This window comes from Trichogramma pretiosum, unplaced genomic scaffold (assembly GCF_000599845.2).
Source record: "Trichogramma pretiosum strain Unisexual culture from Peru unplaced genomic scaffold, Tpre_2.0 scaffold17, whole genome shotgun sequence".
Classification (NCBI taxonomy): domain Eukaryota; kingdom Metazoa; phylum Arthropoda; class Insecta; order Hymenoptera; family Trichogrammatidae; genus Trichogramma; species Trichogramma pretiosum.
This window is the reverse complement of record NW_019641225.1, coordinates 1,277,832-1,294,344: the sequence shown is the minus strand read 5'-3', so window position 1 is coordinate 1,294,344 and position 16,513 is coordinate 1,277,832. Positions and strand designations below refer to the sequence as shown.

General features: G+C 43.9%; 2 protein-coding genes across 2 annotated transcripts; both read right to left on the bottom strand.

The window, feature by feature from the left end:
* Positions 1 to 884: 884 nt before the first annotated feature.
* LOC111693480 lies at positions 885 to 6,300 on the bottom strand. The gene is made up of 2 exons (XM_023458153.1): positions 4,604 to 6,300; positions 885 to 4,539 (listed from the first exon to the last, which is right to left on the bottom strand). The coding sequence occupies exons 1-2, from the start codon at positions 6,298 to 6,300 to the stop codon at positions 885 to 887; spliced, it is 5,352 nt and encodes a 1,783-aa protein (XP_023313921.1).
* A 323-nt stretch (positions 6,301 to 6,623) lies between these two features.
* On the bottom strand, positions 6,624 to 7,119 carry LOC111693479. The gene is made up of 3 exons (XM_023458152.1): positions 7,079 to 7,119; positions 6,891 to 7,002; positions 6,624 to 6,812 (listed from the first exon to the last, which is right to left on the bottom strand). The coding sequence occupies exons 1-3, from the start codon at positions 7,111 to 7,113 to the stop codon at positions 6,624 to 6,626; spliced, it is 336 nt and encodes a 111-aa protein (XP_023313920.1). The 5' UTR covers positions 7,114 to 7,119.
* Positions 7,120 to 16,513: the final 9,394 nt, after the last annotated feature.

The following is a 16,513-nucleotide window of genomic DNA, read 5'->3' as shown; positions in this document are numbered from 1 at the left end:
TTGACTGAGAATGTCTTTTGGCATATATCACATGGATGCGCGATTTTTTGATGCACGGAATCCATGTGGGTTTTGAGATTTTCTTTCCAAGAAAATGACTTTTCGCAAACAGCACACTCGTGTGTTACACCATTATGCAATGAATCGATGTGTTTCTTAAGAACATCATTCGTTGAGAATTTCTTCCCGCACGTATCGCATGGATATTTGATACCTTTGTGCACCATATCAATGTGTTTTTTGAGATTGGTCTTATTTGAGAATATCTTTCTGCATGTATCGCACGTAGGTTTGACACCGTTGTGCACCTTGCCGGTGTGAGTTGTGAGACGGCATTTCCGTGCGACACTTTTTCCACGTGTATCGTATGGGTTACTGAGTTCGTCGTTCAAATTTAATTCTTTTTTTACGATCTCTTCAATTTCTACTTTAATTGTGTTTTGGGTGTTATAATTGTGGCTATGCTTCAGATCCTGCAAGTGGTTTTGAAAATTTTTGAAGAGAGTACCTCTTCTTCTTGGCTAATTTTTGCCGCCGGATCGATTTTTAAGCAAGGTATAATAAAATTTGAATACGAAGTTTTTCGCCTGGTTTTCTACTTTATTTTCTTAATATCCACAAAAGTTCCGACGTCGAAGTGAGTCGTGTAACATAGTCGACGCTAGCGATCTGATCGACAACTGAACAACAAAACCACAATTGACGAAAGCCAACGTGATCAGTCGCACGTAAGAGCCGATGTTGGCGCTCTAAACAGTATAACGAACATACCGCCCACCTTGCTTAATACAATGAAGCAAATTTATCCAAAAATATAACAAAAAAAAGCAAACACCAATAATTTAACATATAACAAATAAAAAAAATTAGCAAACAAAAAAAAACTATTCGAGAGGTTCTTCTCCGTCTTCATCCATTGGAAGTTTCACAAGCTTGACTATTGGTCGCATCAGAGTTGATCCTCCGATTCGAAGAGTGACAACTCGCACCAGTCCGTCCTTTCCTGGATGTACAGCCGTAACGAGTCCCAGTGGCCACCTCGCTGGAGGAGAGAGCTCGTCCTTGATGATGACAACGTCACCAACCTTGTAATTTGGCTGCGGCTCTAACCACTTGTTTCTTTGTGCTAGTTGCTGAATCACTTCCTTTCTCCACCTTGTCCAAAAAGAATTTCTCAGCTGAGAAAGCAGACGCCATCCCCTTGAAAGTCCGCCTCTGGGAGCCTCCTCAGCGACCTCTGGCAGAGCCAGGCATTCGGCTCCGTTCAGGAAGTGCCCAGGTGTGAGAGCCAATAGGTCGCTCGCGTGGATGCTTGGCTTGCATAAAGGGCGCGAGTTTAGACAGGCTTCAATCTTTGCCGCCAAGGTGGAAAGTTCCTCGAATGTGAGAACGGATGCTCCGACGACTCTCTTGAAGTGGTATTTGAAGCTCTTGACTGCAGCTTCCCACAGTCCGCCGAAATGAGGAGCTCTGGGTGGAATAAACTTCCACTCGGTGCCTTTCATTGCCAGATGCGATGCCACTGACGAATAAAACTCCGACGCCTCTGCGAACATGCGAGCAATCTCCGATGAAGCTCCCTTGAAAGTGGTACCATTGTCGGAAAATAGTTTTTTGCAAACTCCTCGTCGCGCAGCAAAACGTGAGTACGCCGCCAAAAAAGCCTCAGTTGTCAAGTCTGATACAGCTTCAATATGCACAGCCTTGTATGTCATGCACACAAATATGGCAATGTAGCCCTTGGTTGTGATAGCTTTGCGACGCTTTGAGAACCGTACTGTGAAAGGTCCTGCATAGTCGAGTCCTGTGAACGCGAAAGCTCGCTGCGGCGTAAGTCGGTCGACCGGCAACGGAGCCATCTGCTGTTGGCTAGTCTTGGCCCTGAAGCGTGTGCACCTCATGCAGCGACGGCACACCCCAGACACAAGTCTTCGCACGCCTGTGATCCAGAAGCTCTGCTGCAAATGCGAGATTAGCAGCTGAACTCCTCCGTGAAGCGTAGCCCTGTGGTTCTCTTCAACAAGTCGTCTCACGATCTCATCGCTTCCTGGTAAAATGATCGGATGTCGCTCACTGAACGGTATGGGTGCATTATGCAGTCGACCAGTAAGCCGAATCAAATTCCGATCGTCCAGGAACGGAGACAAACGGAAAAGCTCACTTTTCTGTATCAGCGGCTTCTTTTTCTTCAAAAGCTCAAGCTCTTTCCTGTACCATCGCTGCTGTATCAATTTACAGCAAGCGGTTCTAGCCCAATCAATTTCATCAGCTGTCAGCTCAATACAGTTTGAAAATGACACAGTCCTCGATCGAAATCGCGCAAGCCAGCGTCCGCAGTAGCCCAAAACTCTGAGAATTCTCGGAAAGCTCGATATCCGTCGTAGTCTCGAGTACACGATGTCCTCATCTTCTTCTTTCTTCGCCTCCTCTTGTACCAAAAATGCGTGAACCTCCGCCTCTTCTGGCTCTGAGGAACCATCAAATGAATGCCAATCCGCGGCCGGTGCCGTGAGCCAATTTGGCCCCGCCCACCAAAGCGCGAACCCAGCCAACTGCGAAGGCGTGAGTCCTCGTGTGGCGCAGTCTGCCGCATTATGAGCCGATCGTACATGATGCCATACAGCGTTCGGGTACGACGAGTTAATGAAACTGACTCTGTTGGCCACGAAAGTTTGCCAACGCGATGGATGTCCGTCCAACCAATCGAGCACAACTTTTGAATCGCACCAAAAATGCACTTGCTCCGGCTGCGTTTCGACGTTGCTCAAAATCTGCTTCGTCAGCTTGACCAGTAGTTCAGCTCCACAAAGCTCGAGTCGAGGCAATGTTTCCAGCTTGGCAGGTGCAATTTTAGTCTTCGCCATAATCAGTCGCGAAGTGCAGCCCGGGATCACCATGTAGACCGCGGCCGCATAAGCTCTCTTCGATGCGTCTGAGAAGCCGTGCAAAATCCAGGTGCTTTGTTCGCTCTTACCGAACCATCTTAGAACTCTGATCTGTTCAACATCACTCAGCGATGCGCGAAAACTCCGCCAGCGACTTAAAAGCTCTCCCTCAAGCGAAGTATCCCAGTCGACTTTCTCGATCCATAGATCCTGCAACAGAATCTTCGCTGTGACGATGACTGGTGCTAGCCATCCCAATGGATCGAACAGCTTCGCAACGTCCGACAAGATGCCTCTTTTCGTTACAATAGAAGCCATTAGCGGCAATGACGGCACGAATAAAAACTCATCCGTTTTTGGGCTCCACTTAAGGCCGAGAGTCGAAACAACATCTTCGATTTTAACTGAGACGTCAGCATCATCCCCTGCATTCAATCCCAGCAGAAGAGCCTGATCATTTGCCGACCATTTTCCAAGCTGCATACATGCCGAATCCATCAATCCAATTAGTTGATCTCTCCGCTTGGTTGCCTCAACGACGTCGTCTGCTCCACCAAAAAGGTCATCAACATAGACTCGATGATCCAGCAAACGTGAGGCCTCAGGGTACCGCTCTCGTCCGTCATTCGCAAGCTGTTGCAACACTCGCAGAGACAAAAACGGAGCAGGCGCCGTCCCATAAGTTACGGTAAGCGCTCTGTAATCCCTGATTGCCTGCGTGTTGTCCGAGCGCCAGAGTATACGCTGCCAGTCGGTGTCGTCTGGGTGAACCAAAATTTGTCGAAACATCTTTACAATATCTGTAACAAAGACGTACTTGAACTGTCTCCAGCGCGATATAACTACCGTTATATCTTTTTGTAATTTCGGCCCTGGCAACAGCGAATCGTTGAGAGAGACTCGGTTCGCCGCCCTCTGCGAAGCGTTGAACACGACACGAATCTTGTCCTGGTTTCCTGCTCTGAAGACTCCGTGATGTGGCAAATAAAAGCTCTCACGTGACAGCTGTGAGTCCGGCACGAGTTCCATGTGTTTCAAATCGATGTATTCATCCATGAAGTTTTTGTATAACATTGACAGTCGCGGGCTCTTTTCTAATCGTCTCTCCATTCGGTGCAGGCAGGACACGGCGACGTCTCGCGAGCCCTCGAATGATACCTTCTTCGCGAATGGCAAGCGTACGACGTACCTTCCGTCGGCATTTCTCGTTGTAGTTTCCGTGAAGTAGTCCTCACAATATTGCTCTTCGGCTGTTAAATGCTTCGTGGGCTGCAGATCCTCCAGCTGCCAAAATTTCTCAACCAGACCGTGCAAGTCCTCTCGAGCACTCACATGAAACGCGGAAACTGCCGCTGGTGAATCGTCTGGCTTCGGTGTGATTTCTCCGGTCAATATCCAACCAAATACTGTCTGTTGACCAAGTGGGCTTCCAATTGATCCTTTTCGCAGTCCTTCGAGCATTATGAATGGTATCAGCTCAGCACCGATAACGAATTCCACTTTGTCGGGTTTGTAATACGTAGGATCCGCGAACACGATTCCTCGCAAATGCGGCCAATGATCCTCGGGCAATCTCGCCGTCGGCAAGAGTCCCGTCAGCTCTCGCATGACCAATGGTTTTGCTCTCACGCTGAAGTTCGCGTCGATTCTTGATCTTAAAAATAATTGAGTCTGCTTTCGGACTGTTGACGAGCACTGATCNCGTAGGATCCGCGAACACGATTCCTCGCAAATGCGGCCAATGATCCTCGGGCAGTCTCGCCGTCGGCAAGAGTCCCGTCAGCTCTCGCATGACCAATGGTTTTGCTCTCACGCTGAAGTTCGCGTCGATTCTTGATCTTATAAACAATTGAGTCTGCCTTCGGACTGTTGACGAGCACTGATCTCCCATTACATGCAAATTTATGTGCACTTTTGACGAGCTTACACATAGAGCTGTCAAGACGCGCTCGGTCACAAACGATCGCTCGGATCCCGGATCTATCATAGCTCGCACCTGTACTTGATTTCCAGATTCGTCTGCCAGGACTATTTGAGCAGTAGCAAGCAATACTTTTGGACTCTTCAGCTTTTGCTGAGCGAAGTAACATGTCGCCGAGCCATCCTCGCCAGCATCAGCGTCCTGCCGAGCCGAGCTCCCTCCATCTTCGATGCTCGCCGAGCCTCTGTGAGCTTGCGAGTCGGCATGAAGCTTCGCATGATGCCGCCCTTGACACACTAAACATCGTCCATCCGAGCGACAATCTCCTGCGTAATGTGAGCCTGACAGACAGTTCAAACATAACTTCTCCTTTTTGCAAAGTTCGAATCTCTGCGGCTGTGACAGCGCCGCGAACTTATGGCAAGAATAAAGGGCGTGGCTTCCGCGGCAAAGCACACATGCGCGCGCTCCTGGTTTGCCTGCTGCCTGAGCGCTGGTAGTGTGTACAGCTATCTGTTTATGATGACGATTTGGCGCGCTTTTCGGGAACTTATTGTTTACGTTTGAATTATAACTGCCACTACCTGATGATGTTGTTGATGCAGCCTCCGAAACTCGAATAGATCGCTCCAGAAATTCGGCGAGCTGCGCGTATTTTGGAAATCCGTAGGTCTCGTCTACTTGGCGCTCCCAATCGAGTCTGGTTGCCTGATTCAATTTATTCACCGTATGATGAATGAGCCACAGCTCTCCCATGTGCTCTGGGTCAATCTTTAAATTGTCCAACGCCTGCTTGGACTCACGTATGACGTCCAGCACTCGACGGAGCTCTTCTATAGATTTCTTCTGCATCGCGGGACACGATATGACGTGTGACATATGTGTCGCCAGCAAAACCTTCTTGTTATCGTACCTGTCTAAGATGGCCTGCCACGCACCGTCGTAGTTATCCGCCGTGATCTGGACATTCTTCAATCTGTTCGCTGCTTCACCAGTAAGAGAGCGAATTAAATATTGAAGCTTTAATATTGGTGGGAGGCTTGGCACGTCGTGGACCAAGACGAAGAACATTCCTTTAAATGTTTCCCACTCGAGCTGATCACCGGAGAACTGCGGCAGGTCGATGGTCGGGAGAGGTGCCTTGTAGCGCGGTGCATCAATTCTGATGTCCCGGTACTGCGCATCAGTCTGCAGCGACGTCTGAGAGCGTCCCGGGCTCAAGGCATCCATGATGTCTGTCTTCACCAGAGAATATTGCACGTATACCTCACTGTACACGTCCTCCTTGAAGTACGGGTCCTCCGCGAATTCCGCCTTAACTTTACAGATATTCCTGTGTCCCTTCTGAAATTCATCCCATTGTGTCTCGAGCTGCTCCAACTGTGTCTTAAACCAACTGATTGTCCTACGATCCCTCGGGGTTTTTAACATAGTCTGCCTGAAGCTCTTCAAGAGATCGCCCTGGACCTGCTGATCTGCGAGTACTTGGTCCATTTTGTTCAATGAAAATTTGAGCGCGCGAAACGACGGTTAAATCCAAGATCAAAATTACTCGGCTAGGGAAGTAACCACTCTCTGCTACCAATGAAAATTTTTGAAGAGAGTACCTCTTCTTCTTGGCTAATTTTTGCCGCCGGATCGATTTTTAAGCAAGGTATAATAAAATTTGAATACGAAGTTTTTCGCCTGGTTTTCTACTTTATTTTCTTAATATCCACAAAAGTTCCGACGTCGAAGTGAGTCGTGTAACATAGTCGACGCTAGCGATCTGATCGACAACTGAACAACAAAACCACAATTGACGAAAGCCAACGTGATCAGTCGCACGTAAGAGCCGATGTTGGCGCTCTAAACAGTATAACGAACAGGTTTTGAGAATCTTCGTCGATTTTCTTAACTGCTGCTAAATTCCAAGTGAGCTTTGCGTATTCGCATTCAAACACAATTTTCATGTCTTTGTTAAGTTCATCTTTGAAATTATCGTCATACTCATGAAGCACAGGGATCTGTGAGAAAATGTAAATAAAAGTAAAATATACTTGAATTGAAAAACCGTAGAGTCAGATATGATTGTGAACACTTACCTGATTTTCTCGCAGAAACCTCAAGTGTTGTAGATTCTTAGAATCGAGCGTCTTATCGAATAATTCATCATCCTCATTATCTTGCGACACGTCAGATGGTTCTTCTTTAATTCTAAGATAATTAAGATAAACTTGAGTAATATTGCATGATATTTTTATAATTTTTATTCTTATAAAATGAAAATTACCTGAGGGCAGAGTGGAATAAATCAAACGAACTCATCTTACTTACTCAGAATTACGTTTACGACTAATCTCGTACGGTATATGATACATCCGAGCAACTGACTACAATAATATTGACCCGTCATAACAATAGAGCTCAAAGGTATCAAAACTGAACCGAACAATACTGAGCCATAGTTGAAAAATTGTATTGTTGTACTGACTAATGAACAATAATAATTTTTCCATGAATTCAAACATTCTGGTAGAAATTCTCTATATTTTATCGGCCTTAAACAATGAAAAACAATTGTTTTAGTTTTTTGCGTCCCTGTGAAAAATCCGTACTAGAAAGGTCCATGTAAAAATGTTAAAGACACGAGAAATATCAAAGAATATCTATAAAAAGTATGCAAAAAAAAACGTTTAGCTCGTGAGCTTCTACGAGGATAGTCTCCCGAATTATGACAATGAAATAATGGACCTCCTGAGAGTTTAAAGTGATAGAAAATATAATAAGATACTTTTAGGAAGTTTGTTATTTTTTCTTAAATTTTTGAAGGTAATAAGAGATACCCAATTACATGCGAAAGGAATCAGTGAAATCTCTTATAAACAATCATTTTGACTTTACTACTTGTAGATTTACGAATAAGGGTATACCTGCCATCTTGTGGTAGAGACTCAAAGTGGTATTGTCCTATCCTAAGTGATTTTTATATTTAGGTCATTTACTATTTTAAACATAATTGTATCGAAAAGATTGTTAAAAACAAGTTAATCAATTGTAATGTATTTTTGAATATTTAAAATTTTCATGTTTTGATTATGAGGCAATTATTATTGATGTTAAGCACTCCGTTAATAAAAAGCCAGTTTATCATGAAATGCAGTCACTATTTATTCATAAATGAATCGATAAACTTCAATAAGTTACTTTTATTTTAAATAGTTTACTATTTTTTTATAAAAAAATTTTAGGGCACATTACAAGCTCTTCGGTTTAGAAACTCTATCGCTTTATAATGTATTATTTTTGTGTAAAACTTAATTAGAATAAATTAATAAATGAATAAACGCACACAAATTTGTGAATCCAAACCTCCTTCATTGAGTTTACCATCTTTACACGATACCTCGAGAAGTTCACTTGAGCGTGACTCTTTTCACGTAGTATTCCTACAAAAGTTTGAAAAAAAGGCGACTGAAAAAATAAAAAAGTTATTTACGTAAAAATACATAAAGTAATACACGTGTCTCGGCGGTGTAGGCAGGGACATCGTCTCGTGCAAAGCGCGAAAAAGCCTTCGACGACGACTGCACTCGATATCCTGTGCAGCAGCAGGAGGAGGATTTGATTTACCGAGTGGCTGTATGGAAAGTTATTGTTTTGCTGAATAAAGTGTTTGCTGCCTCGTAGCTGCTGTTGCTTGCCACAGCATCGCTACTACCGCCACCGCTGCTATATACTTCTCGAAACTACAGCAGTGTTACTTAGATTTCGAGTCCAATGCAGATATAACTGTACAATATCGAGTTGTGATCTCTCTCTCAGAACAGCGTGACTCGCTCCGCACCCATCCCCCCACACCTTCGCTTTTCTCTCTCTCTCTCTCTCTCTCTCTCTCGATGCATAATTTATAACTGTGTCGGCGGGGGCAAGAAGTTTAGTTTCTCGCGCTAGCTAGCTATATAGCTCCTGCCACACGTTGTATGCACCCCCGCGCGCGCCAAGTTTCAAAGGCCGAGAAGTGTGCGCATATACATATACACGCGTATAAAATCATATTTATATATACAGCAGAGAAGGTAGTTTGTATCGGTGTGTATATATGTAGTATAAGCGCACGATTGGAGCTCACGAAAACGTTTGCCGTAAACTTGCCAATTTATCCCATCGTATATCCATTTATATACGTATACAATCTTAAAGGGCTCGTAGTATAGGTACGCGTGCATATATCTCAAAATGTGCGCGCCACCCCGTTGTGACGTATTAAAATTTTCAACGCTTTTGACGCGCTCGCGCGAGTGAGCGGCATCGATATCCGACATTTTTACATATACGTTGAAAAAATATTTCATCGGGATTATATCACACCGACACACACGAGCAGCTAGTATACGTGTAATGCACTGCACTGCGCGCGAGCGATCGTAATACTTTGCTCTCTGCAGACGTCACGTGCGACGCGTAATATTATAGATGTATAGATAGTTTATATGTATATAGATCGTCGATCGCTCGCTCGCGAGAATGGCTTGCGTGCGCGCCCCGCTTTATACATACGCGCGAAGAATGAAAATGGAAAGAAGGCGAATAAAGAAGAAGACGAGAGAACGCGAGGAGAAGAGGAAGAAGCGAAGAAAAAAAAATTGAGACAAGAAAATGGCATATCGGATGGGGAAATAAAGAGGCGCGATCAAATCTGATGCGATATCGCGCGCACACACGAGTCGTTGTCGATAGTACTATAACGCAGTGGCGGCACGAAAAGTGAAAATTAAATTCAACCACCAGCGCCGACGACGACGAAAGTGGTTTCGTTAGTCGATCGGTCTATTTCTACATATATACCCCCTGGATAGATAGACCCGCATATATCCACCCCCTTTATTTTCTCATCCTTTGCGCGCCAAGTCAAATTCACTCGCGAGCGAAAAGTAAAAGAGTAGAGAGTAGAGAAAAATAAAAAGAAAGAGCGAGAACGAAGTTAGACGAAGAAGTAGGCAAAGAGAAGAAGAATGAACTTGCAAAACATCGGCAAGTGTAAAACATACGTTAGAAAATTGCAAGTTAGTACTTTCCTTTCAGCGATCCCTTTTTAAACTTTCGACTACTTTCTGCTGCTGCTGCTGCTGCTCTCCAAGCGGCCTCATTCTACGCGTGTTTCAGCTCACTCACACGTACACATATAAGCAGCAGCAGAGAGAGAGAGAGAGGCATCGATGACGTCATTTCTGTTTTCTTCATTCGTACTGCTGCTGCTGCTAACGTGTGCTCTCGTCTTATATACATATAGAAACATCGAACCGAGCTCTACTGTACTCTTTTCTCTCTCGATTTGCGCATTTTCGCGAGCAGTTGCCGCGCGGAGCTATTGCCAAAAGCATTAGCTTCTCGAGAGCAAGAGAGAGAGAGAGTCTTATCTTACGCGAGCCCGAGGAGGGAAGAAAATGTATGTGAGCGCGGATATCGATTGACAGGTATAAATATTGAATTTATACGTTCGCCAATAAAATCGAAACCTTGACGTATAAATTTGTACGCGCGCGCGCGGGCGGTGTAAGAGAAATAGAAAAAAGAAAACGTGAAAGAAGATATATACACGTTTCCTGGCGCTACTGCTGCTGCTGCTGCGTGAGATCGTTTGTGCAGTTACCAAATTTTTGGCCGAGTAAAATATAGAAGGGGGTGTAAATGAAAAAAAAAAAAAAATTCGGCCCTCGCAGTCTATTAAATTTTACGTATTCTACTGTAACGCTGTGCTACTGCTGATGCGCGACTCTTCGTCTCGCTTCCCACTTTTTTTGACACTCGATATGCGTTTTTATCAATTTCTCTTAATTCGCGTTCGCCCTACTGCTCTATTTTTTTCTTCCTCTCTCTCTTATTCTCCTTCCCCTTTAAATAAGCGCGTGTGTGTGTATGTGTACGAGCGAGAGAGAGAGCATGTTTTGCGCGCGATATATACACATATAACGCGGGTGGTATATAGCGGTGTGTGGTGCATCGAGCTCTATATAGCTAGCGTGTGCGAGCACGCGCAGATGCAACATTATACGATATATAGTCATAACGAATAACGCAAGCGTGAGTGAGTAAGCGAGAGTAGAGAGAGAGAGAGAGGGAGGGAAGGGAAGGGAGCCGAGAGTAGTGGTGGGTGACGTCACAGGGCGGGGTTCTCGTTAACGTCTCTCCCTACACTCACACACACACACGTACTGGCCCAGTGTCAGAGTGAGCGAGCGAGCAAGAGAGAGAGAGCATTGTCTGCTGCTGCACTGCAGTGTGTGCAAGTTCCAAAGCTGCCGGTTAACGCTCGCAAGCTCCTTTGCTCTCTTTCTTATGTGGCAGCTCGACTGCTACCGCTAGCGAGCTTTCTTACGTGTAAGCGCGAGTTGCTTTGTCTCTGTCTTTTCTTTTTTTTTTTACCACCCTTAAGACGTACTCGCGACTGTACGCGTGTGTGCGTATACGTAATTCAATTTATGTTTGACTTATCGATCGTCGCGTTACATATATACGTACATTTTGTCGGCGGGGGGGTTACACGAATTTGAAATGAGATTTTTTCGGGGATAAAATTATAAACTGCAAAGAGAGAGTAGCAGAAAGAGAGCGAGCGAGAGAGGAACTAGGGGGAAATAAATCAAGTCTGGCGCGCTACTACGCGAACGCTTTATGTTATGTAAATACTTTCATTATATAGCTTTTCAGGAAATTTCTTCGTTTTTCTTTTTCTCTCTCTCTATTTTCGACGCGCGAGTCACCTCTCTCTCTCTCTATTTCTCTCGTTGACGTACGCATTTAAATAATTTAATGAGCATAATACATGGTCATAGTTGAGGTTCGCGCAGTCTACGTGTGCGAGTGCTGCATGCGCACGTATATAAAAAGTGTAGACTTTTTCACTTTATTCGCGATACGTAGGAGACGACTAGCGCCACTACTACCACTGCTACTGCTGCTGCCACACACTTTTCAAAATGAAATTCTATTCACGTAGAAATGGCTTGTAGAGCAAACATTCGCGCATATCATGTATATGTAATGGCGCGCGCGGCTGGCTTTGTTTTATCTGACTTTCACGTACACACACACATGCCAGAGTCAGTAGTCGACGCGCGCGTACATTTTTATATAATTACGTCTCATTTTGCCTATAATTATACCTGTAATTAACCTCGTAATATCTTACTTTTATCACGTTGAATTACACGGGAGCGGGAAAAAAAGATGTGTTTCCGGCTCGCTCGTCGTGTGCGCGTACGTACACGTTTTTTACAAAGTTTTCAACGGGTACTTGCTGAAAATATTTTTCATATTATTTTGCAACCGATTCTCGTCCGAGCCCAATGTAGGTTGGATTATTGATATTCGCGTACGCGTGCCCTGATAGAAATGCCAACATTTAATGTTTAACTACGACGGTGATAACCGTGAGATTAAAATTAACTTAAAAATCTTTCAACTGTTGTAGTTAATGTTATGAGTGACGGAGATCGAGAAATTAAAAAAAATTTTGTATGAGCTTCGTACGTACTTGTAAAAACTTCGCTGAATTTGCGGTCAACTGTTTTCACGAATTCGTATATATTATGTTTATATAATATATATTGTATATATTGTATTGATTTCCGAAACATTCTTATATATCAACTATTCATGTTAACAATATATATAATTAATTTGACTTTGACACTTGCAGATTTACAAATAAGGGGAACTCGCGATCTAGTGGCGAAGACTCAAAGCAGTAGTATCGTATTAAAAGTGCTTGAAAATTGGTTAAGATTTGTTTAAACAATGATATTATCGTCTTTAGGTCTTTTAAGATGTGTTCTATTGTTGTAATATAGCTGCAATATAGTTGTAACAAAGAAATTGTCAATAACCCACCTTAATTAATGGCAATGTATTGTAATTTTGAGCATTTCTACTGGGGTATTACTGCATCGACCAAACTTTTGACAATTTTTCGGATATTAGAAATATAATTCGAAAATATTTCCTTTAAACCGCGATACTTTCGTCACGCTGTACTGACTATATATAGATTCAACGGATTTCCGAGGCTGCACTGCTGTGCCGCCGCGGTGCGTTGAAACGTAATATTTACGTCATTTATCGGTGAACACGTATCACTCATATAACGGTGCAAATTAGTTCGCAAAAAAACCCTCTCGGATGCGCTCGCGAGTATCATGCCAAAAAAAAAAAAAAATAAATATACATGTCTCTTACACGTCGCTACAGCAGCAGCAGCAGCTATTCCAGCCGAGTTATTGCTCCGCTCGCGACCCACACTGCTCTTTTATCTGAATGGACTGGCTCAAACAACTCTCGTGTATACGGGTACTACTGCTATGAGGTTTCTCTCCCTCTCTTTCTTTTCTTTCTCTACTCACTTTCCTGCTTGTTTTTTTTTTTTTTTTACTTTTACTTTACATTTGACTCGTATCAAAAAAATATCTTTTTCATAATATCTCTCTCTCTCTCACTTTTCAGAGCGAACGAGCTCGTACGTGTATGCCACGGCGCTTTAAAGTCACGGAGCTCGGCTATAGTATGCGCTGCTGCCGCTGCAGCAACGACGTCGGGCGACGTCGCGGGCGAGGGTTTTTATCCATGATTTTTATTGCTACACATGGAGGAATTTCACGCATGCAGGCCTCGGGTACGTCGCGCCGGTCGGCTCTACTCTACTCCGCTACATACTATAGCAGTACTATATGCCACGCGCGCGCGGCGGAATAAAAAAGTAATTAAAATTCGCTTCCCTTCCTCGCCCCTGCCCCCAGCCCCCCGCGAACGAGTTGAAGGAGGTCATTTAGTGCTGAGTCAACCTCTTTTTCTCTCCTTTTTTCTTCTTCCTCGTTCTTCCTTTCTTTCTTTTTTTTGGACCTCGTGTTACTACTACGACACGGCCACCATCACCGCCGCTGCTGCTGCTGCTCTCTTTCTCTGTTTTATCCAGATTTCATATGCAATTAATTCAACCACTCTTGCCTCTCTCGCATTACTCACCTTTCAAGCTTTGCGCGCGTATACCCCCGACCCCGCGTCGTCGTCGTCGTCGTACATGCATACATACATTTCTCTTCTTGCTCGTTTTGAGCGTGAAACACACGCGTCCTTTCAAAAAGATATTAGCCCCGTCTTGGGATGACATTGAAGCTTTATACCGTGTATACGTGTGTGTGCCACTGCGCGACACCGCGAAATGGCTTTTTAATTTTTTTTTTCGGCTTCTTTTTCACGCTCGAAATAAAATGTTGTCTCGTGTCTTCTTTTTTTTGGTCCGGTAATATTCGATATAAGAGATCATTTTCAATGCAAAACTGTTACTTTTTCCAAAATTGCTTTGATTTATTTAATTATTTTCACTTTGCCACTTGCAAATTTATTGGAGAAGGTACTCGCCATCTAGTGATAGGAGCTTAAAGTGGTAATTCAAAGTGTTGGAAACTTTACATGTGTGTGTGCCACGCGCGACATACCGCGAAATGGCTTTATAATTTTTTTTCTGCTTATTTTTCACGCTCGAAATAAAATGTTGTCTCGTGTCTTCTTACTTTTTGGTCCGGTTCATATTCGATATGACTCTTAAGAGGAAAAAAAGTGGCTGATTCACCCCGCGAAGAAGAATTATGTAACTCCTTGAAACGATCAAGCATCGCATAATGGCCAATTTTCTCTTTAGCCACCTACGCGCGCGCGCCCGAAAGGACACAAGAAGTTGCGCGGGCATGATGAAAGTAACGAAAAACTCTCGGTTGAACAAAAAGCTCCACAAGTTGCTTCTTGCTCCTCTCTCTCTCTATCTCTATCTTCTCGTCCTTTTTAGTATATACGAAAAACTTTTTAGACTATCGGCTCCGCGGCGAAGTTATCTTATCTCCCATCCAGAACAATTCCCTCGGGCCATATACCAAGCCCCATTTATTTATCTATCCATACATTAAGAAAAAAAAAAGAGTTAAGAAGAAAATAGTATTATGCGAAATCGACGGGAATATGCGTCTGTAGTTTTTTTTCTTTTTTATTGATGACTTCGTTTACCATCGTACATTCAACATTCTTCGATTGGGCACTTTAGTACATTTAAAAACGTACTAAAATGAAAATATCTTGATGAACGAAATACGACCAAATTTGTCAAAGTACATTAAAATCGAATGTTTTTTTTTGCGAGTTTTTTGTTACAAATATGTTACAGTTATTGAGGGAACTTGAAAAAATCTAAAAATGACAATCTAATTGCTTCAAAGAATCTAAATCATTTTTCAACTATTCTGAATACGATAATTACATTTTGAGCCATCGCCACTGGCACAACGGCGAAAAATTTGATCAATAGAAATCTGCAAGTGACAAAGTAAAAATCACTTTAAGAATAAAAGAAGACCTTACAATATGATAAGACCATCGAGCGCTCTTATATTCAGAAACTAATGTTTTTCACTTGCGAGTTTGTGATGCGCCATCTACAGGATGATTATTCCGAAAAACGACGAAGAATAGAATTCGAAAAGTGGCGAATAATTTTATCTGGCGCGTCTAGCTACGCTCGCGCATGCATTATGTATTTATATATTAATACGCGCGCGCTACCTACTATTATTTTCTTTTTTCCGCCTGTCTCTCTCTTGCTCTCTCTCTCTTTTTTGACATTCACGTTCGCCTTAGTCATGCGTGTTCGATCTGTGCGACGTACACTTTTAGCTGCATCGACTACCACCACTACCATATATACATATACCGTCGAGATAATGGGCAACGATGTTGTGGCGCGCGCGTGTGTACTCTCATGTATATACCATATACATACGTGTGTATGTCATGCTGCAGCGGCTCAGAAACAGCAGCAGCAGCAGCAGCTCTCACGTCGATCGCAAGCTCCATATACTACGGTGCACACAACACACACATACACATTCCATGCGCCGATGTGGATCATGAGAGGCCAGTCGTGCGCGAAGACTTCGCAGCATGTTCAAGGCATGTTCCTGTAATTAAGCCTGTATACGGCGTATACACACACACACACACGCATCGATATATGTAGCTGTATATATACGTTTCGCGTTAGTAGATATATATACACACGAGCGACGAAACGAACGTTGTACGATACGATACGATACGAACGAATGAGCGACGTCGGCGGCGGCGGCGATGGCGATGGCGGTGGTGGCGGCGATGCAGAGAGAGAGATCGTACATCAAAACTCGGCTGCGGAGAATTTGACGTGAATTGATAGAGCATGTACGTAGGTAGGTACACACACGCATACACATACACTTATACACAAAGAAGTGCACGCACGCGGCCCGGCGAGCACGAGCTCCATACGAGTAGATATATAAGGTAAGACCCCCGCCTACCCGTACCCGCCACCACCACCACCACCACCGACGTACGGAAATTTCCAATTGTTAACTCGATTTGCCTGCCTGCGCGCGCGAGATCTATGTATATGTACCTGTAACGATATGGGCGCGCGCAAGCCTAGATGCGCATATTATGTTACAAACCTCGATCGCGCGGGAGTCGCGAGAGTATACATAATATCTGCGATTTATCCTGTATTATTTTATTTTATTATGTTTTTTTTTGCATTTATAAATAAACACGCGATGCTGCGTGGGCGCGTCGATCTGCGCGACGCGCGCGGCATTAAAAGGGGCTAATTATCGGATTTCGGTGGGCGCATGTTCGTTTGTTTGTTTAT